At 43.6% G+C, this 23,584-nt stretch overlaps 1 protein-coding gene across 6 annotated transcripts in view; it reads right to left on the reverse strand.

Moving 5' to 3' along the window:
- The window catches only part of PKHD1 (PKHD1 ciliary IPT domain containing fibrocystin/polyductin), a 244,911-nt gene that overhangs the window by 216,968 nt on the left and 4,359 nt on the right, over positions 1 to 23,584 (reverse strand). For all 6 annotated transcript variants that reach the window (XR_008208610.1, XM_052690766.1, XM_052690757.1 and 3 more), the window contains 19 exons: positions 23,425 to 23,569; positions 22,171 to 22,270; positions 18,800 to 18,857; positions 17,462 to 17,540; positions 13,991 to 14,065; positions 11,786 to 11,850; positions 10,906 to 10,945; positions 10,475 to 10,545; positions 8,686 to 8,787; positions 8,158 to 8,253; positions 7,388 to 7,523; positions 6,609 to 6,723; positions 5,811 to 6,086; positions 4,791 to 4,880; positions 4,540 to 4,633; positions 2,668 to 2,810; positions 2,452 to 2,582; positions 756 to 937; positions 67 to 205 (listed from right to left, as the gene is read on the reverse strand). Coding sequence is in view for 5 of the 6 variants with exons in the window: in XM_052690766.1 (XP_052546726.1) it covers positions 67 to 205; positions 756 to 937; positions 2,452 to 2,582; positions 2,668 to 2,810; positions 4,540 to 4,633; positions 4,791 to 4,880; positions 5,811 to 6,086; positions 6,609 to 6,723; positions 7,388 to 7,523; positions 8,158 to 8,253; positions 8,686 to 8,787; positions 10,475 to 10,545; positions 10,906 to 10,945; positions 11,786 to 11,850; positions 13,991 to 14,065; positions 17,462 to 17,540; positions 18,800 to 18,857; positions 22,171 to 22,270; positions 23,425 to 23,569 (2,137 nt within the window). In the remaining variant the exon portion in view is untranslated. The remainder of the gene's footprint in view (positions 1 to 66; positions 206 to 755; positions 938 to 2,451; positions 2,583 to 2,667; positions 2,811 to 4,539; positions 4,634 to 4,790; positions 4,881 to 5,810; positions 6,087 to 6,608; positions 6,724 to 7,387; positions 7,524 to 8,157; positions 8,254 to 8,685; positions 8,788 to 10,474; positions 10,546 to 10,905; positions 10,946 to 11,785; positions 11,851 to 13,990; positions 14,066 to 17,461; positions 17,541 to 18,799; positions 18,858 to 22,170; positions 22,271 to 23,424; positions 23,570 to 23,584) is intronic.

The following is a 23,584-nucleotide window of genomic DNA, read 5'->3' on the forward strand; positions in this document are numbered from 1 at the left end:
GATAAAGGGCTCCATGGGAATTCATAATGATTATTACAGGATATGAAAGAATCACACTGTTCCTACCTTAGGGAGAGAAGAGGCAGACTTGCACCACAACCAGACACCAGCCAGGACACATTGTAAGTAGGAGAAGACCCCACCACAGTTACTGCCTCTATTATCCGCCCACCCAGCCGACGTGGGTTGGGATCCCTCTGAGAAACTGAAAGGAAAAAGAGCATCAGCACCCACCAGAGTCAGGAGAACTGATGTAATCACGCCTGGGTTATTTCCATTTTAGAGCTGGTATCTTGTTGGTTTGGGGAAGAAGTGCTTTTTGTTTGAGAAACAGCATTCAAGAGTTACATTTACAGAAATATTTCCAAATAAAACAAGAGTGTTGATGTTTGGCAATTAGTTCTTGATATCTTTTTCTGCAAAAATTAATTTAAAAAAAAAAAAAAAAAAAAAGGAAGAAGATCTGTGCCTGTTATGAAACAGCCTTCCCCTTCAAAATAGTTTTAACTAGCTCTGTCATTAAAGCTCTCTATGAAGGAACATGGAAACATCCAGGCTGTGGATGCCCCATCCCTGCAGGCATTCAAGGCCAGGCTGGATGTGGCTCTGGGCAGCCTGGGCTGCTGGTTGGAGACCCTGCACACAGCAGGGGGTTGGGACTGGATGAGCACTGTGGGCCTTTGCAACCCAGGCCATGCTGTGATACGACTCTGTGACAGCAACATTCACAGGAAAGAATAAATGGGTTCCTTTACCAGTCACAGCTCTGTCTGTGATGATGACTTCATCAAGGTAGAACAACCCAGTGGTTTCCTTCTGCTGGATGCTCAGCAAGTCAATCTGATGTACGAGCACCGGGGTGTTGATGAGAAGGTCCTGGAGAGGCACAGAGCGACTCACACACCCTGTCCAGAGGTCAGTGCAGGAGAACGTCCAGCTAGAAGACAAAGTGGTACAGCCTTTGTTTTATTTCTGGGTAGTTACAGTGAATGAATTTGGAGATGAACTCAGATGACGCTATTATTACCTGCACACAACATCTGATCACTCAACAAGTCTCTCTGGAAGATATAAAGCATTAGATCCCTGCTTCAGCATCCTCCTCTACAGAGATCAATACCAAGCTTAGGCCCCTTGAAAATTCCAGACAACTAATCAAGGTCCCTATTTCTTTCCATCACGTAGTAATGTCACATGAACCGCCCTCCTGCTTTCCAGAGGTACACACACAGCCCACACCCAGCCTTACAGAACACAGAAAGAAATGGAAGGACCCAATCGATAAGCATAGCATGGTGACCTGCAGGTAATCCAGGAGGCTCCTGGGATGCATCAGGGATAATTTCTTGAGCCAGACAATAGCCCCATCTAGGGGAATGCAGTACTGGACCTACTGCTCACCAGCAGCAGTGAACTGGCTGGTGACATCAGGATTGAAGTTTGCACTGGGACGTGCTGGTCAAACTGGAGAAGAACAAGCAAGAAGAACGTGCACAGGCAGTGGAAACATGATAAGTACCCTGGGAGTACAGGGATGCTGCTAGCCTGTGTGGGACAGGGTGAGGAAGACAAAGGCCCAATCCAGAAATGTGAGGGATGATTATCCCTGCAGACAGCCAAGGTCAGGTTGGATGGAGCTCTGAGCACTGATGGAGCTGTGGGTGTCCATGCTCAGTGCAGGGACTTGGACAGATGGCCCTTAAAGGTCTTTTCCAAGTCAAGCAATCCTGTGATTCTATGAAAGCTAAGATTCCAATTTCACTTTCTGAAGTTCTTCAGATTGCTGGTTTGGATTTTATTTTTTTTTATTATTATTTTTTGTTTGCTTAAGATGTTTTCTTAAGATGTGCCTGCCCCCAACTTCACACTGCCCATAGTGCTCCCCATCAGTGGCGCTTTGCACCCATATATTCTAGCTGAAAAACAGAAAGTCAAGAGCTACATCAACTTTCTAATGGTACCACAAGTCCCCTGGAGAAAAAAAAAAACAACAACAACAACAAAAAAATTCATTTTTATCTCACATCAGAAAATCCACTGAATAATGAAAAAAAAAAAAAAAAAAAAAAAAAATCACCACCCAAAACAAAACAGGAAGTTAATGTCTACAGAAAATTCCTGGTATTTTTTGCTAACAAGAGACTGATCAAACTCTCCAGGCCAGTGTACATTACTATGGTGAAATAGTAATGTGCCCATCTCTTCATATAGTCCTCAAAATCAACAGAAGCACATTCCAGGTACGTCAGCACAGGGACAGAGCATCCATCAGTTCGCCCCATCTGACAATTCATTTTGCACAGAATCACAGAAACACCAAGGTTGGAAAAGACCTATAAAACCATCCAGTCCAACCATCATTTTAGACAAACAAGAACTTGCTGCTCCCCATTCTCCCAGAACACCCTCTTTCTTTGGAAAATGTCATCTCTGTGCACTGTGTCTGGTTACCTTGTGGGGTCACTGCCATCGAAATCCCACTGGCAGGTGAGGTTTCTTTCCACTGAAGATAAGGAAAGGTTGGTGTAGGACACTGAGATATGAAGGACGTTGCTCATGTGGCCTTTATGTGCAAAACAAACCTGCAAAGAAAATGAAGAAAAATGTTTTCACGTAAACAGAGCAGTGTTTATAATTACAATTTACTCAGCAAGAGCAGGCACTTACATGTGTGTACTCAGTAAGGTCGTATCTTTGTAGAGATGATGGAGAAGCTTTCACCAGCTGGCTTGGGCTGCGAGCACTGAACCTCCCACAGAAGGGCTCTGTTCCATAGACAACACGTTCTGTGGTGACAGAGTTTTCTGTACCTGAAGGAAAAAACAACAGGATGGGAGGCTTAAAAAGGCTTCAGAGAACAGGTAGTCAAAGTTTTCATGGAAATGACAAAAACAGAGGTCCAAAACAATTGCATCTAATAGTTCTGCTCCTCAGTGTTCTGCCTAGGTAAGTTATGAACATTCACAGGGCATTGATCCTTAGTTTAAGGCAGGATAGATCACAGAATTGCTGCAAAAGACCTCAAAGATCATCAAGTCCAACCACAACCTGAGCATGCTACACTAATCATTACATCCCAATCCTGACCAGAAAAACCTTGTGGAAAATGCTACCATCTTAAGCCAGATAGAGTACGACTGATTGAAACCACTTTTCCTTCTCAAAAAACACTCAGGCAAAGTTAGAGATTGATACATTTAAGCAGCTGAGAACCTGCCCTCACTTTTTCAACTTCCGTTCCATTGAGTTATCAACCTTGTTACCAAAAACCTGCTAGGATTTCTCATTTCTAGTGTAGAAGAGGCTTTCTCCCTACAGCAGACACTGATAAATCATCTTTTCTGTCAAAATGAGAGAAAAAAAAACCCTGCCATTTGAGGTCAGTAGTCTTAAATATATAAATAAAGAGAAAATACGTAAAGGAGGCAACCGTGATTCTTGACACAAAGGGTGCTGGAGCTGTTGACATCACATTGAATACAGTGACACCCCTGGGAAAAAAACATGCTCACGAAAGTCATAGAGCTGAAAATACTTCATAGAATTGTAGACTCATCGAGGTTGGAAAAGATCTCATCCGGTTCAATCATCCACCTACCACCAATGTTGCCCACTCACCCACGTTCCACTGGACAACATTTCTTGAACACCTCCTGGGATGCTGACCCTACCACCTCTCCTGGCAGCCTATTCCAGGGTTCAACCACTATTCCAAAGAAGAATTCTATCCTAATATCCAGTCTGATCCTCCCCTGGCACAACTCTTTTGTTGGCAAGATTGGAGCACTGAGATCACGTAATTAGACAAAAAACATCCAAATGATGTTTCCATTTTTTTGCCTAAAGCTTCCCTCTCTCTCTCCAGTTTAATTAATTCCTTTCCTCTGCTGAGATGAGTCAGTCACCAAACACACATATTCCTGGCTAGGTCCTATTCTCTCTGTCTACACTGAATACAAGGATGTACTGTGAGGTCCTGGCATATTTTACTGTATTTTACTGCTATCAGAGATATAAATTGGAATGAGTTTGACGTAATACTTTAGTATCAGGAAAAAAAAAAGTATTTTTATTATTATTATTTATATAACACTTGCCTGAATGTGAAGAGTAGCACAGATTTTCACTTTTTCAGTCACTGGGAAGCACCAAAAGCAAAAGACTCATCATCAGGCTATAGTCTGAGCTGTCGCTTTGGGCTGCTCCAGATCTGCTTCCCCAGCACACATTATGAGACATGAATAATTTCACATGCCCAAAGATTTGCCTTTTCTGCCTGTACTCCTAACGCTTCCAACACTGAAACATAACCTGCTCTGATCAGCTTCTTGCTGTATGATTTTGTCACGGAAATTATTGCAGAAAGACTCTCATTAATACATTTATCACGTTTGCAATATTAGTTCTATGTAATATGTCTCATTAGAATAAACACAAATAAATCCAGTAAAAGCACAAAATTACTTCTGTTGAAGGTTTTGAGTACATTTACATCAGAAAATGACTCCCACATTAAATACTTATTTGTTACATTACTACCTTGTTTCTCAAAGCCATCACGGAAGAGTATTTTAGCAGAGGTTGGCTCAATGTCACACCCAACTGAAAGGAGTTCCTCTATTGCTGCTTGGACCTTTAAAAACAAAAAGTGAGAAGTGGTCACAGTACAGCGATGCCTGGCTCATTCCAGTAGAGCTTTCACACTGTCACAGCTGCATGGATTCTATTCAGCTCAGTACAGACAGAGCCTGAACTTCCAGGTCTAAAATCCTTTAGGGTGAGACACTTACCTGATGAGCAGTGGAATTTGTGTGGATCATTCTGCGGGGTGCATTGCTCCAGGAGATACTGAACCATCCCGTGCCAGACACAGTCAGCATCTGCCAAGTGAAGAAACAAACAGATGAGAACAGGTACAACTCTCAAAAAGAGGTCAAGTCTGCTATGTGGATTTTCTACCAAGGAGGAACTAATAGCAAACATATTGCCCTTTCAAAGCTTCTGTAATAAATTTAATAATAAAGAATCCCTTCTTAAACTGTGCTTGCTCTCCATGGACTCTCCTGACACGTGCCTGGGGTTCCTGTTCCCAAATTAACAGGAGCACGAGGGATACGTGACCTGCATGGATGGACTGATAGCCACAGATGGTGCTGACCACAGCCCTGAGGTTGCCCAGAGCTGTGCTGCCCCAACCCTGGAGGTGCTCAAGGCCATGGATGGGTCCTGGGCAGCCTGGGCTGGCAGGGAGCACTCAGCCCATGGCAACGTGGTTGGAATTAGATGATCTTTCAGGTCCCTTCCAACCCAAGCTATTCTAGGATTCTATGACAACTTCCCACACTGCTGAGCACTGAAAGCTGAAAGTTTATATCACCCAATTGCAACACAGAGCTGATCTGATCGTAAACCCTTTGAGTGTGCTGTCAACTAGTGACAACTAGTGAAACTACCCCCAAACTGTCATGAATTAGCATCAAGAACAAAGTAACAAGCAAGGCAAAAGCAGACTGCACTTTACACATGGGCAAATTATAATGCACCATAAAAATACCCACCTGGCAGTGAGTGTGAAAGTCACAAACACCTTCAGCTACATGGCAGTATTTATCTATGAAATCAGCAGGCCAACAAAAAGTGGGAATGCACTGCTATGCGTAAGTGACAACATCTTTACCATTAGGACCTATCCGAGCTCATTGCATCAGGGTTAGTCTACATCCCATGAAATTCTTCAGGTTAAAAGGGACCTCTGGAGGCCATCTATGCCAAAGTCCCTGTCCTACAGGGGTCAAGTACCCAGCACTGACCTGTACATCTGGAAGATACAAGGCACGAGCCCGAATTTCATGTCTCTCAATGTAGTAGTTGTTCACCACCTGGGGATTCAGCCAGGTGTTGTGTATCTGGACTCCAACTCTCATCCCATTGCTGGGTGCCTTTCCATGATGCAGAGCTTCCAAGTAGTACCTCAGGCCAGCAGTTAGCTCAAATTTCTGGGATTTTGGCTGCCAACTCTCGCTCCAGTTCTTCACCCACTTTCCAGACCATTCCAAATTGCCAGCTGGGAGAGCAGCAATTCTCACCTGTGTCCAGATGAACCAAATCACTCATAATTTCACAATACCAAAACACTGTACGTTCAGCTCCAAAACCAGAGCTGACAGCAGTGGCTTGATGTTTCAATACATTCTTTCCTATTCCACAGCAAAAAGCCATCACCTCAAAGATCTTTGATTTAGGGCTCAATAACATAAACAAGACAATTCTTATGGTTGTCCATAAAAGCCCCACTAACAATTCTTCATGTAGATTTTCATAATGGCTTCAGTTCTCTACCTCACAAGCCTAGAACACAGATGAAAATGTCTGCAGGAAAAGACATCTGAAGACTCTAGAGACAATGGCATACGTTTCATGAGACAAATGGCCCATAGGGCCAGGTGTAAAACGTCAAATAACAGCACAGAAAGTGTCACTCTGCAACAGATGCATAATAGGGGCCAACGAGGCAATCCGTGCTGGGGTAATCCCCCACTTGAAATGTCCTTAATTAATGCCCTTCCCTGTCACGGCTGCTTTATTTTTCTCCCTGCTAAGAGTAATACCTTATGCTGTGGGTCTTGGGATGGACTCAAGTACAGAGATGCCGGACCATCTGCCTGGATCCAGAAGGTGTAATTGTTGGTCTGAGGAGCCACAAAAAATCCACGAAGCCTGGAGCTAAGCAAAAGCAGAACACCCATAACATACACAAGAGTTACTGTAAAATCCCCACCACCCAGCAACCAACCTCCACATGTATACTGAGAACATGAAGATAAGCATGGCTTTGTTGTAGGCAACATCTTTTCTATGTGTTTCTTCTCAAGCAAAGTCTTATTTCTCAACAGGCTGGAAAAGGCTCAAAATCCCTCAGGATCCAAGAGGAAAGTACAGAAGTGATAGAAGAATGGAAATGTCCAGCACATTGCAAAGCCATTCCTAGGCACATCCCAAGAGGCAGCAACATGGCTCAAACATCTTCACGGAACTGAGGACAATCTATGGCTGCAGTTGCCAACAAGGGCTATGGATGTGACCAAATCTCCAACCCAAGGCAGCCTCTAAGTAGAATCCCTTCTATCTTGACAGCAATTTCTTTCATGCTATTTCACAGCACATCGAGGCCAAGCGGAACACCAAGGGAAAGCAAAAAAGGGAGGAAATAAAGTACTTTGCTGAATATGTTGAGCTTCAAAAGGACCTCAGAGCAGAGGGTTTTCTTTGATTTGTGGGAGCTATGAAGTCAGGCTCTGCTGAAAAGAGCTGTCATGTGTTACTGCTACACCTTACACTATTAAAGGTGATTGCCACAGCTTCATACCCTTTTAAGATCACCGAGTACCTGAAGGACTGCTTTGCTGCAGACAGAAATCTTACTGGGGATTGGGCACTAGGTACAAACTGCCATCTATATCCAGGCCCTGCTTCTGTCAGATCAGAGGCATCATCCCAGACTTCAAAGAGAAGCCCCCGATTTCCTACAAAGTTAAAAGAGAAGCGTTCTCAGCAGCAGCCAACAACAATCCCAGAGCACATATGCTAGAATTGGTGGTGCAAGGAGGCTAATTAATAACCAATTAATAAATTGGCTCCATCTGTGGGGTACTTTTATTTTTTTCCTTCACTTTTTATTCTACGAGGTAGAATACTGTTCCCATTTTAGGAAATTCACTGTGCCTTGAAATCCTCCACCAGTAAGAACAAAAATTTGCCAAGACCAATCTACTTCCAAAAAAAACCTAAGATGACTGCTCTCAGAGGAAGAAATACCAAACTGATCCATAGCCAACAAAAGTCGAGCATCATTATGTGCACAGTAATTTCCTACTGCAACATTCTACCCAGGCAACATACCCAGAAGTCTCTACAGCAGCTCTAGTTCCCCATTCTGTCCTCTAAGCATTCATTCATACTTTTTCCCCCCTCATTTTTCCCAGCTCTATAGGGCTGGCCCATCTGCACCCAGAGGGCTGAGCTTTCAACTTTGGCTTTCCTTGCTATGAACCTAAGATAAACTAGCTTAGTGTTCTGGAAAAACAAGTGTCTTGATGATTTCTCTCTGTTTCTACGTGTGTTGGTCTGTTGGGACTTTCGGTTATTAGAACGCTGTACCTGGCTGGGGGGCACCAAGCATCCTGTTCCTGCCAACAGCCTCAGTGGTGCAGATGATTTGCCGTGGAGAGACACGCTTGACTTTACAGGGGACACCTGGGCAGCAAGAAAAGGAGACAAACGTGCCATAGAGAGTTGGAAATGCATGAGCTCCAGAATAATCAGAGGACCATTACAACTGGAAAAGACCTCCAAGGCCACCAAGTCCAACTCCAGCTCACCCCCACCCATGCCCAATGACCATGTCCCTCAGTGCCACAGCTCCTGAGCACCTCCAGGGATGGTGACACCACCTCTCCCTGGGGCAGCCTGTATCAATAAACCAACTTTCATTTCCAAAAGACAGCAGTGAGTTGCTAGAAGCCTCTATTTGTACTGTCAACCAAGAAAAATCATTCCTTCCCATAGCCCAAATAGACTTTCCTTGATGCTGAGTGCAACTCCCATGTTATCACTGCACATGAAGACCAGTTGGGTCGAATGGGCTTTGCATGTTTACAAAAACCCTCGGCTCATTTCTCCTGTTACCTGCAGCAGTGACCTGCACGGGCTGCTCAAAAAAATCCCCCGTAATGGTGAGGTCAGTTCCTCCTGCAAGACTTCCAGCCGCTGGGAACACAGAGGCTATTTCTGCAGAGGAAGGAAAAGGGGGATCTGAAAACAAGCACAAGAAAGATGAACCCCAGCCCTATTTCTGTCAAAGCCAGCAGTGCACTTGCACTCTTTCCAACTGGAACAAACTCCTGTGAATCAAACAGGCTTCACTGATCCTTCGCTGCGATTTCGGCAGCCGCTGAGATTACAGCAGGAATGAACCACTCGGTAACTTGGCCACACAACAGGGAAATACCAGAATGCCTGGGCTGTGACTTAGCAGTGACTGCATCTGTCATGCTCAGATTGTAAATACTATCTTCTGTGCTACTGAGGAGCTCTGGAAAGAAAAGTGACATTAAGTGCTTTAATCCTTTTGACCTTGCCCGACTCGTTTCCCAGTTTAGCCCATAGGTTTAGGTGTCACTGCACTTTCCAGTTGTCCCACAGGGATGAACGCAGGGAGGTGAACAGATGGTGGATATCTACACTGGGGCTATGAGAATCTTACAGGATCTCATCTTTATTACAGTCACCCCATTCCACACTGGAAACCTATTTTTCTCTTTGTTGAAGTTTACTCACTTTTCACTCACATGTCCTAATTTAAACAAACTTTTTTTTTTTTTTTTTTGCATCATCTGAAAAAAGGCTAAAAACATGAGAGAAGCTTGTCCAGATTTACATTTTCTTTTCTCAATTTTTTCACTTTCATTTAACTTCATTTCGGCAGCATTAACTATTGGCTACTGCAGTCCTGCCTATTGGAAAGCCCTGGCAGACCTCATTTCTCCAGGTACTCTGCTAACAATTAATTCCACACTGTTACTCCATTTGTAAGTAAGGATATAAAATTACCCTCTTTTACAAAGTGTTTTGAATATATAGGTGAAACAAGTTGTATGTTATAAACAATATACAAAATCCATTTATGTATTGGCTACACTCTTTAAAAAAAAAAAAGAATAAATTGTTATCTCCTGAGCCATGCTCCCAAGATACAGCCTATAAGGTAATTACTATTATTATATTAATTTCAGCCCCTTGACAGGTCAAAACAAAGGCAAACAATGACAAAAGCATGGTGGGACCTCTCCCCATAGCCAGAGATGTCATGTGGAAGTTATTAAGTGTCTTGGTCCACATCTTTTTAAAATAATAGTGCAGCAACCTGCTGTTCAGCAGCCTTTAACCCAGAGCCCAATTCTTGGAGTGACTGAACATCACCTCGCAGCTGGTGAAGTGAACTAGCCTATCCAAAGGCCTACATTACAGGTTTTATGGCCAGCACTGCATTCTTACCAAACAGTATGATATAAGGGGGAAGGTGATATAAAGTGCCTTTGGATCCAACACGCCAAATCTGCTGGTGCTCTGACAATACAAGGAATAACGACAGCAGCTCCATTCCAAACCCTGGCTGACTCTCAGATTATGCTGTCCAAAAGAGTGTTCAAAGACATCCTTAAGAGGACCACAAACTCACTGGAGATTAAGAACACAGCCCATGGCAGCACACCCAACCTCAGCATATAAAGCTGGGATAGCTGAAATTCTTGGCCTGCAGCTTTGTGTAGTCAGCCCACCACAAAACTTACCACACCAGTAGAACTACATGTTAAAATGAGGTCACATTGGTAGGAGCAACAACCAGGTGTCTTCCTTAGACAACAGTGGCACTGCCATGGCACAGTGCAAGCAGTGGGGTGGGTCAGTGCAATACCTGAATGTGTTTGGTACAAGAAAAGCTCCTGCTTGGCACTCATGAGCCAAGCATCTTTGTCTATCACTGACCTGCAAGAGAGAGAGCTGCGTTAGAGATCCCCGGCCCTTTCAGTTAGTGCAGACCTTCCTTTGGCAAGGGTGGACACTTTTATTTTCAGTTGGACTTGGATTACGTCTCTTTTGGTAACTGAAGCTGAAGTATTAGAATCACAGAGATGCCTTGGGGGAGGAACACACTCCCTTTTCATTCCTAATCTGATGGTCATCTTCTCAAACCAGCAAAACCTCATGTCTAAGTAATGAAACACAAGTTTTGATTAAATTTCACACACTCATCCTGGACTCAGAAATGTAGCTGTGCTCCCATATGAAACTATAGGGGGGAAAAAAAACCAAAAAAAACCAACAAAAAAAAGATCTTTTACTTACTTTCCTTTGTTAAACACTGAGAAGCTGACATTGTGGGACCCTAGGGGAGAGAAAAGAAACATGCTTTTATGACAAAAACATGGAGAGCTTTAGTAAGAGCACATCCTACCAAACCTTGTCCAGACATCCTGCCCCCTTTCTCTTCCATATGCTTTTCTTATAACAGTACAGCTGTGTTGATTTCAGCTGACCTTTCAGCTTTCAATTTAAGAAAGAAATTCCTCAATGTGCACCACAAGAGTCCAAAAAATCTTGGAAGTAAAAGCAAAAAAAATAAAAATAAACCCAATAATCCCTTGAAACAGTCTGCAAGCCTTTATGTGGTGCACATCCATTACTGCTGCATCACCTCAGGAAAGCTCCAGGAGTAGGATTCAACTCACAACTCAAGACATCTAAATTCCTATTCCTACACGTAACTGGGGCTGAATTCAGTGGCTTGTATACAGGTTTCAAGAACCACCCAAAATTCCCTGGGAGTTTTGGAGAAATTGCTCAGCATTGACAGATGTGGCACAGGACCTACAGGAGATCCTTCTCTTCCAGTGGAGTGTCTGGAGGCAATATTCAATCACATTTCAACTGAATTGAATACTAAAGTAGGAAGCTTCCAGACTTAGATTATACTACATTGCGTGGATCTGCTCTTACATACCTGCAAGCTGAACATCAGGGCAAAAATTCCTTTCAGATCCTGTGGATCCTACCTGACCTCACTTGCCATGCCAGGAAGGTGAGAATCTCCTTCAAGACCCCCATTATCTCTTAAGCCCATCATACAAGATGAAATAAATAACAAAGGAAAAAGTAATGGCTCCCCTAGAGCTGCAGGAGTAGCAGAATTATGATCTCTCCCACACACCCCAACACTCTCACCAACCTATGTGGTTCCCTTCCACCCGGCACTGCATGGTTCCTAGTCCTTCTTTTGTCTGAATGGAATAGCTGTGGAGAAACAAAGGGCTTTGATGAGCCTTGGGGACAAAACAAATCAAACCACAGTGAGAAGCATCTAATCAAAAAATGCAAGCTTTCACATCTGAGTTAGTTATGCTCACTTCCCTTTAGAAACAAGGGAGAAGAGACCATTGGCAGCTTAAGTCGATGCATCCCATCACTCCAATTTGCCCCCTTTATCCTTGTTTTGATAAGGTGATCCCACTGCTGACTTGCAGAAATCCCATTTTAAATATGAGCTAGAGCAGAAAGCCTTGGCTTCTTAAACTTGAGAAGGGCAATTTAAACCCATGCCTCCGGAAGGAGCGGACCTACATAGGACAGAGGGAGCTGATGTCTGAGCAGGAGATCAGAGATTTCCAGCAAGATGAGAAACAGCATCAAATAGGAAAACAGCTTGGGGAGATCAGGAGGACATAATGATGCAATGACTTGATCTGTACAAATTTAAACTATAATTCGTCCAACCACATACAGAACAAGTTGGCTACATCCGTGGTTTTCCCATTTTAAATCCACTCCTTATCAGCAACAGAAAGGATTTCCTGCTTGGGGAATGCAGGCAGCACAGTTGGCACTGAGCTGCAGAGAATGCATGCAGGCTGCTCACAGAAATACTATCCTATGGGCAGGGAAACTCTTCCTGATATCCAGGGTCCAACCAGCACCTCCCTTGCTGCACTAAGAGCTGGATCCTCAAAAGCATTTGAACGCCAAACTTCCAAGCAAACCAATGGGATTTTGGTAACCAAACCCCACTCCAAGCCTGGTTTGCAAGGATTTGTAAACTGACCACACTGCCCATTTCTAGACAGTGGAAGAGTCGGAGGACCAGACCTAGATCAACACCAAATCTCTGATTTGTACAACTGAGGACCTAACTTTAAAACATGGTCTGCACTGGGGATAGGCAATAAACAAGTATTTCCAGAGATACTGCACACCTCCTCCCACTCTTAAAACTCAATTGTACCAGTAGAATAGACTATGGGAATTTTTTTCCAGGCAAAAGCTCCCAGAAAAGACAGCACTTTCTGAAGTCTCTCTTAATTGCTCTGCATGCCCCTAGTCTGCAAGTAGGAATGAGTAGCAATTAAGCAAGCTATGCTGGTGCTATATCAAGCTCTGGGAGCCATGGAACAACAAGTTCCATCATCAACAGAACAATTTGCATTTAAGTTCCCCTCCTGGGAGGCAGGAGGAATTTTACAACCCAATAAGAGGGCTCACTGAGAAGCCCTGGCACTGATTTCACTGGCTTTTTCCTCATTTCCTCGTAGCAACAGCATTGCTTTTCCAAAGCTCACAGACACTAAGAGAAGCACACCAGAAAAATATGGGCTGAGCTGTGTTTGCTGTGTCACGTTCTCACCACAGCAGCATAGAAATACAGTCCTGTGACTGTGAGCTTTGCACTCAGTGTTGTCCTTCAGGAGTGCAGAGGGTAAGCAGAACAGCATCTGCCTTTTCCTCAGCCCTTTTCCTGGCAGATGTGGTTGCCAAGCCACTCTCCATCATATTTGAAAAGTCACAGCTGTCAGGCAAAGTCCCCACTGACTGGAAAAAGGGAAGCATCACTCCTATTTATAAGAAGGGGAGAAAGGAAGTCCTGAGGAGCTACAGGCCAGTGAGCCTCGTATCCGTGCCTGGGAAGATCATGGAGCAGATCCTCCTGGAACACATTATGGCTCATGAGGGATGAGCAGGTGATTTGAGACAGCCAGCACGGCTTCACCAAGGGAAGGTCGTGCCTGACCAGTCTGGGGGCCTTTTGTGATGGAATGGTGGCATTGATGGACAAAGGGGAGGCAAGTGTTGTTGTTTATCTGGACTTGCACAAGGCCTTTGACATGGTCCTGCACCACGTTCTTATCTCTAAATTGGAGAGATAAGAATTTGAAGTCTGGACTGCTTGAAGAATAAAGAATTGGTTGGATGGTCATAACCAGAGGGTTGGAACGACAGCGAGCCAGCAGCCCTCACCCACTCTATCTGACTGGTCAGCTACTCACAGTCCTTCACATTATGCCAAAACTGAGAAGTTCACTGAAAAGCCAAGAAAATCTTGATGCACAAGACGTGCTGAGGCCTTACACCAACACAAACCCAAAGTAGGTCAACAACTGACATGTTTCCTGCTTGCCCGTCAGCAAAAGAGCAGAGGCTGGTCCATCCATCTCCTTCTGCCACAAGGACAGCTGGTCTAGGGAAAAGAAGAAAGAAAGATGAGACATAAGACAGCTTCCCCAGGGAGGTGACTGAGTCACCATCCCTGGATGTGTCTAAAAACCACGTGGATACGGTGCTCAGGGACACAATTTAGCAGAGGGTTATTAGAGTTAGGGTAGTTAGGGTAGCATGGTTAGCTTGCAGTTGATCTTTAAGGTCTTTTCCAACCTGAGCAATTCTGTGATTCTATGAAACTGTGATTCTGTTAAAATCAGCAACCAGTATTTTCAAAACGGTCAGGAATTCTCCCTCACTTGTATCTAGCCTTTATTAACCTAGAAAAAGCAGGATGAGCCCAGACTGTTTGTTTGTGTGTATATATTATTTGCGCATATGTAGGTTGCTCCAAAAGCAATGCCTCCTATTTATTTCTGTGGAAACTACCACCGCTACAAAGAACGCAATAACACTTTGACAGAGACAATTCTCAGCTACAAAATGCTAATTTGAACACAACTGCTAGCATTAACCATGCATTTTCAGTAGAGATGAACAAGAGCCTGCATTCCACGCCCACAAGAATCAGCACCAGCAGAGGTGACCCGGTGTTGTTTCCACTGCTAAACCACACCACCCACCCCTCACTGTACTCACGCTCACTGGTCCATAAACATTTAGCAAGCATCAATGAGTCTCAGTGGGTGCAATTTTTTCCTGCATGGAGGAATTCAGTGAAACACCTTTACTTCATATGTACTTCCATGTCAGATGCTATTCTGTCAGATTGTCCCTCTGCTGCTGTCTGTCACACAGCAATAAAATGCAGTGAGATATTGGTAGGAAGGTTCAAACTCTACTGCCATACCAGCAACATCTGCCTCTGACGTCATAGACCAACATAATAAAATAGGAGGCATTACTTTCAGAGCTGCCTTCATATATATTCTGTATATATATATACACACACACACACACTTTGCCCTGTAAAGCACACTAAATACTGCATGCTCATAAGGATCATGATAAAACCCACCTTCAAGACACCAGTGCTAACCTTGGGCAACACGAAGCATCGACAGTTTGGGTCCCAGATAGACCTTTACCTTCCAGAAGCACCAGGCAGCACAATACAGCACTGGGCTGGTACAGCCACAGTGCTTCAAGATGGAGCCCAGTCATTTCTTTACTTCATCAACAGAAGATATTATAAAGACAGATGACTTGAAAACAGTCAAATTCCTAACATGAAATTCACGTATCCCCACCTAATAGCAGAAAAAACTTCTGCTAGAGAAGAGGAATAAATTCACAGTAATTAGTATAACAAGCAAAAGATGGTAATGTTTCTTGAAGAGTCAACAAGCAATTAAGGCAAATAAGTAATTGAAAACCTCTCGTGAGGTTTTCACTTTGCTAAGATCCACACTTGTGACAGCGTGCTCCCCTTCATTTTCCTCCCTCAGCCTGGCTGTTATGCCCCAGGCCTTGCTCAGGCAGAGAGTGAACACAGTACTGATAACACTGAAGGTCTTGCCAAGACCTGTAATGACCACAGACCTGCCTTAAACTACAGGCTGAAAGAACTGATGGCAGATATGTGGTAAGCATATATCAAACACTACGAGTCAACCATCTTACCCTATCAGTACTAAGCAGCCCAAGAGCCCCTTGAGCTCTCCTGTATGGCAGCCAACTGCATGAAAGGATCTCCCCTTGAGTAGGAACACTCTTGGGGTTACCCTTATGCAAAGATCCCTTGTACCTCACCATCAAGAGGCTCCCTACCAATGCAAATCCTCATCAAATGACTAGAAGTTTAAGATGTTAGCTCCACAAAGGTTACATGTCAGGTTGACTGTGCCCTCAAACAGCTGACCAAATCCATGACTAGGAGTGGTTCCAGCTGCATCTGGCTCCTTTTACCTCCATGTTTCAAGGAGTTCAGAAAGCAGAGGTTCACTCCTCACCATTCTAGTTACAAAAGTAAGCCTTGTTCAAGTGCTATATTGCACCACTAAACACATTCCTGCCTCTTTCTTATGAGCATATAGTTTCCATCTGCAATGCTACTAAGGATGAACAGAAAAATAATCACTGCTGCAAAAATGATTAATTCATCACTGATCCACTGTATGCTATATAAAGCCTGAAAAGACAAAAGCAATGCTTTTAGAACATCACAAAAAAAAAAAAAAAAAAGGTTTTTTTCCTCCATCTGAATATGTGTTACTGAGTGGCAGATGGCCCCGGTCAAGTGCAAGTCTCCACCTGGAACATACTTGGTAACACAAACCAAAAATGGGCAAAGTATTCATGTGAAACCGGGATGTAAACCTGCCTGGTGTGCCAAGACTCCAAGGCCATTTCCTTTTTAGCTATGGGGAGGTCGAGCTGTAAATGAGTAATCCAGCAGTGGAGCACGCAGGCACACCAGCCTTTCTTCCCACAGATAGAAGACTTCACAGGTCCACTGGAGGCAGGTAAAACAGTAATGAACATCAAACAAAAGGATGCTAATGTGTATCCAGTAAAGGCTGATAAATGGGTGCAACAGGTATGGCTGGAATCTGCTCTGGGCTTTCATTTGCAGTGGCAAAGAGCTGAGTTGCTCAGCAAGGAACTTTTCCATTCAACCTAATGGCTAGTTGCAAAAACACAGAATCACAGAATGGCCTGGGTTGCAAAGGCCCACAGTGCTCATCCATCCCAACCCCCTGCTGTGTGCAGGTCACCAACCAGCAGCCCAGGCTGCCCAGAGCCACATCCAGCCTGGCCTTGAATGCCTGCAGGGATGGGGCATCCACAGCCTCCTTGGGCAACCTGTTCCAGTGAACATTTATTTACTGGTCAAGTTTATGCTGCTTTCTCTCAAGAAAATTTTGAAAGTCTACCCGCTTTGCTCTGTTGAGTGCAACCCTTGAAGCAGCAGAGAACAAATTCAAACCTCCCTTGAAAACAGAGAAGTGACCAGAGAGGTTTTGAAGCAGTGGAAAAACAAAGCTTTCTGTCCCCAGACACTTCTGCTTTTGTCTTGTGACTCACTTGAGCTTCTCCTTCAAACTAACAATATTTCTAGAAATGCAAATGGAAGGGAAAATTTATTTAACTTGAAGATTCTGACATTATTTTAATTAGTTAAATTTTAATTTGCTAGCCAAAATAAAATCTACAGCAACCAGATGCAATTACAGTAAATTCACACTGAGCTGTGATTGACTGTGCTGCCAGTAAACAAACCAACTAGCTTAATGGACCAGTTGCAATTAGATTAACAAAGTTTGCTGGAGCCCAACTCATGAGCTGCAATAAAGCACAAAAGCAGTAAATGGCAATTCTGGGCCAACTGGTTGCAATTTATTGTTCTTGCAGAGTGCAGTAGAAGCAAACAATTTAGAGGGACTTTGTCAGGTAGCAGCTCATATATCATTACCCATCAATATAATCCACATTGAAGTCCAGGGTCTCATATCTCCCAGCAATTGTCTTCCCATAGATCTCTATTAAATTTCCTGTTGGAGAGGAAATGGAAACAGAAGGGTGTCTTTTAAAAGTGGGGTATTTACATTTGCAGATTTTGTGAGCTGAACAAAAGAAATTCCAGAAGAAATTCTTTGCAAAACAATGCAGAGAGGTGCCCATTTGGCTGCACCTATATCTACTCTCTATCCAAGTTCAAGGTGACTGTTAATTCCCCTTTGCCCAAAACACACCTTTCTCACTGAAAAAAAATTATTATTATTATTATTTTTTCCCCAGCAAAACTCTGGTATTTGACTTTGAAGGCATTTCCTCAACATTTATCAACCAAATGCTGCTACAGAACACCACAAAGCAGCCAAAGGGGCATTGTTAACATGCATGGGTGTTTGTGCACAAAGTCCATTCTCACTGTGCTGTGTACAGCAGCCACTTCACCTTTAGGACAAGCTATTCAACACACTAGAACACGTGCTTAAAATTAAGTCCTTAAAGCAGGGTCTAAAGTAAGAGCAACAATATCAAAGTTTAGCATACAGTACAACAAAGGAAAACTTAGAGCAAATAAGCAGTTTAAACCAAAATCAATTCAGAGAGCAAAATTTTAACCTGCATATCTACACTGTCGATAAATACGTAGATCCTGTGATGTCTGCTGTTTTCTGAGCCCACCATAGGCAGCAGAGACCTAATTTGTGTGGTCAGTGTGATCAGAAAGGACAATTCAGCTCGCCCCAACACCACCATTTGGCCAATTGGATCACTCCCAACACTCCACCTACTATGCTGGGTACCAGGTTAATTCAGCTGTCAGCACGGATAGCTTAAATCACCTGATACTCCCTATCCTCACTCTGAGGGTCCAAAAAGGAATGAGTCTTTCTGGTCCAGCAGCATATCTGCAAGCTTCACATAGCTTTGTTTTTCTCAGCTAGTGCTGAACACTTGGCATTACTCATGTTGGAAGCCTAGCATCCAGCTAAGAAACCTGCATACACACACTGTACTACAAGGCATGCGAATCTAGAGCTGAATTCCACCTGAAAACACTGAAAACCAAGGGTGGACTTCAACTGATGAGCAATTAAGTGCACTACCCATCTCTCTTGTATGCAGGGGAACAGACCCCTTCTGCAAACCCATTTTCCTGGCCAGCATGAGTTTGGGCATTACATTCTGAAGAAGCCTGTGTTAAATCCAGCAAGACAGAACTCTCATAATAATAATAAAGATGGGATGGAACATCACATAATAACTAAAGTGGTCCCCAGCCTGAAGAAAGGTCCCTTACCTGGGATGCCAGATGGTGGGCTAATTTGGTAAACCACAGGAGTCTGCAGAGCAGAAAACTGCAAGTAGAAAGTTGTAGTTAAACAGCAGTCATTCTCACAGCAGCCCAACGAGCTCTGATTACGCACTGTTCACAACACAGTTGGCAACCACACTGCAGAGACTCGTGCTTCAGGATTGGATCTTAAGAGCAGAGTCCTGCTCCGAGAATGGAACAACTTCTTCCCCTTTGTGCTTAGAGCCTGGCTTGCTGCTCTTTCTGCATCCTCCTTGTGCTCCAGTTGTCTGGTCTACTTCGAGTCAATCCCAGAAGATATGGTTTAACACTACCAAAATTTCTAAGCCATGTTCTTTCAGACCTCCATTTCACCTAGCAGTGTAGATATTGTGGCATAATTCTTCCCACCAGCAGCATACTCTTCAAAGCTGTTTCTGCTTCACAGTACTGGGGAGTTTCAGCTAGGCTTTAACGAGCCTATCAGTTGCTTAAACAGTGTAGCCAAGGAAATGCTTATACTGATCCTTATTAACACAGTACAACACACCACAGTGCCCACAGGACAGAATTCCTTGTCCTCTAAGGAAGAAAGGAAATACTAAGGAAGTAGATTATAGATTATTGTCCAAAACCAAAACCTAAGAGTAAGCAGTTTTCAAGCAATCTTCTTAGACACAGCAGGCCTTTGCAAGTGAAAGAAGGCTGTCTTTAGCATCCTGAAGTAGCTGAGACATAAACAACCAAACCCAGCACTAACTTAGGCTGCACCTTCAAGAAGCCCTGCTGACCTCTTCCTCCAGGTTACGCTAAAAATCTGCAAGCATTTTGCTTGTTTTTAAGAAACTGACTCTAGGAGCTTTTGCCTACACCAACACTAATCCTATTCAAACAGAGGTGTGCAAGAGCATTGTTCACCTGCCAAGGGGCCAGAAGTACTCATGGCCGTCCACATGCTGATAACTCACATGGAATCAGCTCACCATCAGCAGCAGCTGGACGTGGACTCCAGCACTGCCCACCTTGTTCACCATTACAGGCACAGCCTTGCTTTAAGCAACAAGACCTTGCAAATCCTTATTCCTCAGATAGCTGCCCTGACATATACAAGTAATGCTGTTTTTCCCCTGTGCAGCATTCTGCACTCTGGAAGTGAATAACACTAGGTCAGATACATCAAGGTATTTAGGTACCTTGGGCTTTATCTATACAGGCACCTGACTTGTTCAGATTATGCAAAAATCCATTTGCTTCTCTGCTGTAAATACCTCCATAAAACTGGCCAGTTACATTATTAGCTGGCTGAATCCTGACCTAAGTCATTAACTACTTGATTTCTTTGACCTTATAGGAAGGAAAAGGAAAAGGAAAAGGAAAAGGAAAAGGAAAAGGAAAAGGAAAAGGAAAAGGAAAAGGAAAAGGAAAAGGAAAAGGAAAAGGAAAAGGAAAAGGAAAAGGAAAAGGAAAAGGAAAAGGAAAAGGAAAAGGAAAAGGAAAAGGAAAAGGAAAAGGAAAAGGAAAAGGAAAAGGAAAAGGAAAAGGAAAAGGAAAAGGAAAAGGAAAAGGAAAAGGAAAAGGAAAAGGAAAAGGAAAAGGAAAAGTTCCCCTTGTGCACTTGGCCTGTCCTTATCCACCAAATCATTCATTTCTTAATAACTTCATCACATCTCTCTCCCCCATCTTCATCTTGAGTCCTCTCTAGTTGTACCTACAGATGCTGCTGTCAGCCCAATAGAATCAGAGAATCATTAAGGTCAGAAAAGACCACCGAAAGCCCCTAATCCAACCATCACCTCCATGCCCACTCACCATGTCACTAAACAAATAGCATAAACAACTGATTTCCAAACTCAAATCAAGAATGCCACCGCAAATATTTTTTCAGACCTTCCTCAAACCCCACCAGAGCCCAGTATATTTATTTCCTTATTATGGCCACAAGGAAAATTAATGAGTAGCCACAGACCTTCCAGTTATGGTCACCGCAGAGGAGCAAAGCCCATACCACAGGTTGGAGCCAGTGCAAAGAAATCAACCAAAACCAGCACAAAAGAAGGCCACAAGCTGACACAAGTCTTGTGAGCCATTCAGACTTGTTGCTGCCTGCAGCAGGCTTTTCCAATCCACTGCAGAGGCAAAATTAATTTTTAATACGCATAGCTCCCAGGTCCCAGTCTCAAAACAAAGAGACACATTGTGTTTTATTTAGCTTGCAATGTGTCTCATTAACAGCATCCCCTGGTGATTTTTCATCAGCTCTCTAAGCTAGCTGAACCCCCCAATGACTCTTTGGTTTTAATGTGCAATTTACTGAAATGCTGGGCTTTCTTGCTTGATACTCAAAGTTTGCAGAAGGGGGACATGACTTCTGAACAGACAAGGCCTCATCCTGAAGTGCACAGCTATGGCTAAGGGGTCTGCTCTGCAAGAAGCCCCAGCATCATGTCATAACTGCTCTTAATAAAGCCCCAAGAATCACAGAACCATAGGCATGGGACCTCTGGGGATCATTAAATCCAACCTCCTCAGTGCAGGTTCCTCACAGCAGGTTACACAGGAAAGCAGGCATCCAGTTGGGTCTTGGATATCTCCAAAGGAGGAGACTCTGCAACCAGCGGTGAACTCATGGCCAACCCCTTTGAGCAAGAAGTTGGACATCTGGAGGTCCACCCAACCCAAGCCTATGACTCTATGACTATACCGTGTTCAAGGAATGTTTATACATTGTGTTGAAAGACTTGTTGTAGTGAGAACTATTGGTGATAGGCAGGCCACTGGACTGGATGATCTTGTAGGTCTTTTCCAACCTTGGTGATTCTATGACATTAACCACTCTGCAGCAGTATGAGCAACTGCAACCAGCAAAAGGCCTCAGACAGGATTAGAGTACTTCCAGCCACAAGAGCTGAGCGCACCACCTCACTCCACACTCCTTGAGAAGCCATGGAAGCACAGTATCATTTCCTGTTTTTTATGTTTACGGTGCTAGCAACACCATGCACACCCTTACAAACTCGTTTAGTTGAAAATGGCAAATCCTGCCATAAGGCCATGAGAGTCACAGAAAGCATGACTAATTCTGGACAAAGGTAAAACAAACCCACAAGATGGTCTTCTGACTGTGTGGCTGAAGTGCACAGATAGGTTAACTCAGGTTTTTGCTTCTGAAAGACCTCAGGTCACATAGACCGTCCAATGCCAGACCACTGAATGTAGTATGCTCTAATTTTAAGGGACACAAGGAGCATCTTAGCTTCATGTCCTGACATGCAATCACTGTGAGAGATGCTACTTTAATACAAACCTTGTGAGACCAACCTTGACTCCTTTCAGTATCGGAAACTTTTATCATACTTCTATCTTTGTTTGGTGATTACCTTGAAAGCATAGTTTTCTTTCTCCACCCTAGTCAGGTTGTTAATCACACGTCCTTTAAAGCTCACCTCCACATAGTACAAACCCTCCTGGGGTGAAGACCTAGGAAGGAGAAAAAGAAAAATATTTATATTATTTTTATACAGATGGAGTTGTTGTTATTTTCAAGGTAAAAAGGTCCTTCATTGGGTCACCACTCTAAACAGCTTCACTGAAGCTTTGGTAGAGCAAACTACATTCATGTGATGAACGCAAACTCTGCATGCAAACCCAGACTCTGGAAATACAGTTTTAAAGTGAATATGAGGGCAGAGGGAAAAGTTGTATTTAAGTGCAGAAGGCAATAGGACTATAGCAGAACATACACTCGCATTGTATGTAAATGCAAAGCACATACACATGCTCATTAGCATTCATTAATACTAATGAACAATTTTAATTCATTAATATGAAAACAACCCAAGGCTGCCTAGATTTACAGAGAAGCCTGGTTTGTAAATTAGTACTACATCCTTAGCGAACATGGTTTCACAGCACAGCGTTCAGTAGAATTAACCCCCAAACAAATCACAGCAGTGAGAGATGGAAGAACTCCAACAGGTTTGCTCCTAACTGGCTCTCAAGGCACTATTAGTCTGCTAGTCAAACAACATCCAGCTGCTGCTTAGAGCCATATTTGTTTCTCTTCTTACCACAAGCTTCTCTTTGTGATTTTGGGCAAGCAAGGACATCAGATTTCCTTGGGTGCTGTGCTTCTGTCTACAGAGTTTTGAAGATCTGATCCTAGGCTGAGTTTCAGTTTGTTCTCCTCAGCATGGGGGTTGGAGCTTGATGATCTTTGAGGTCCCTTCCAACCTAGGCCATCCTGATTCATATACAACATGATTAATTAACCTAGTACTTCATTAAATTGCATGGATAAATGCAGCACAGCTTAGGAGGTGCTCAGGTGCAGAAACAGTGCCTGTGCAGACTCAACACAACAAGGATTCTACCAGACAGACGGCAAAGTTCTCACCAGGAGAGGTTTAGATTGTATACATGAGAAATAATTCATTCATGGAGAGGGTATCAAGCATTGGGCAGGGGAGGGGAGGATGTCCCCAACCCTCAGGTATTTAAGAGAGATGTGGACATGGCACTAGGGGGGCACGTGTGCTAAATGATGGGACTGAATAGGTCATATTGATAATTGAAGGTCTTCTTAAAGGTCTTCTCCAAACCAGAAGATTCAATATTATAGCCAGGGATCATACCTTGTTCTACATCTTACGATGGATAAGTCAAAATACACAGGAGAGACATCACACGGCAACGTGGGCAGGTCTGCATTCACCAGGGACACCTCCAGGTGGGGCCAGCTGGCTGGAGAGAGATGTTCTAGCTCATGGGATGCTGAGTCTGAGTCAAAATCAA

This window comes from Tympanuchus pallidicinctus, unplaced genomic scaffold (genome assembly GCF_026119805.1).
Source record: "Tympanuchus pallidicinctus isolate F22 unplaced genomic scaffold, pur_lepc_1.0 scaffold1, whole genome shotgun sequence".
Classification (NCBI taxonomy): domain Eukaryota; kingdom Metazoa; phylum Chordata; class Aves; order Galliformes; family Phasianidae; genus Tympanuchus; species Tympanuchus pallidicinctus.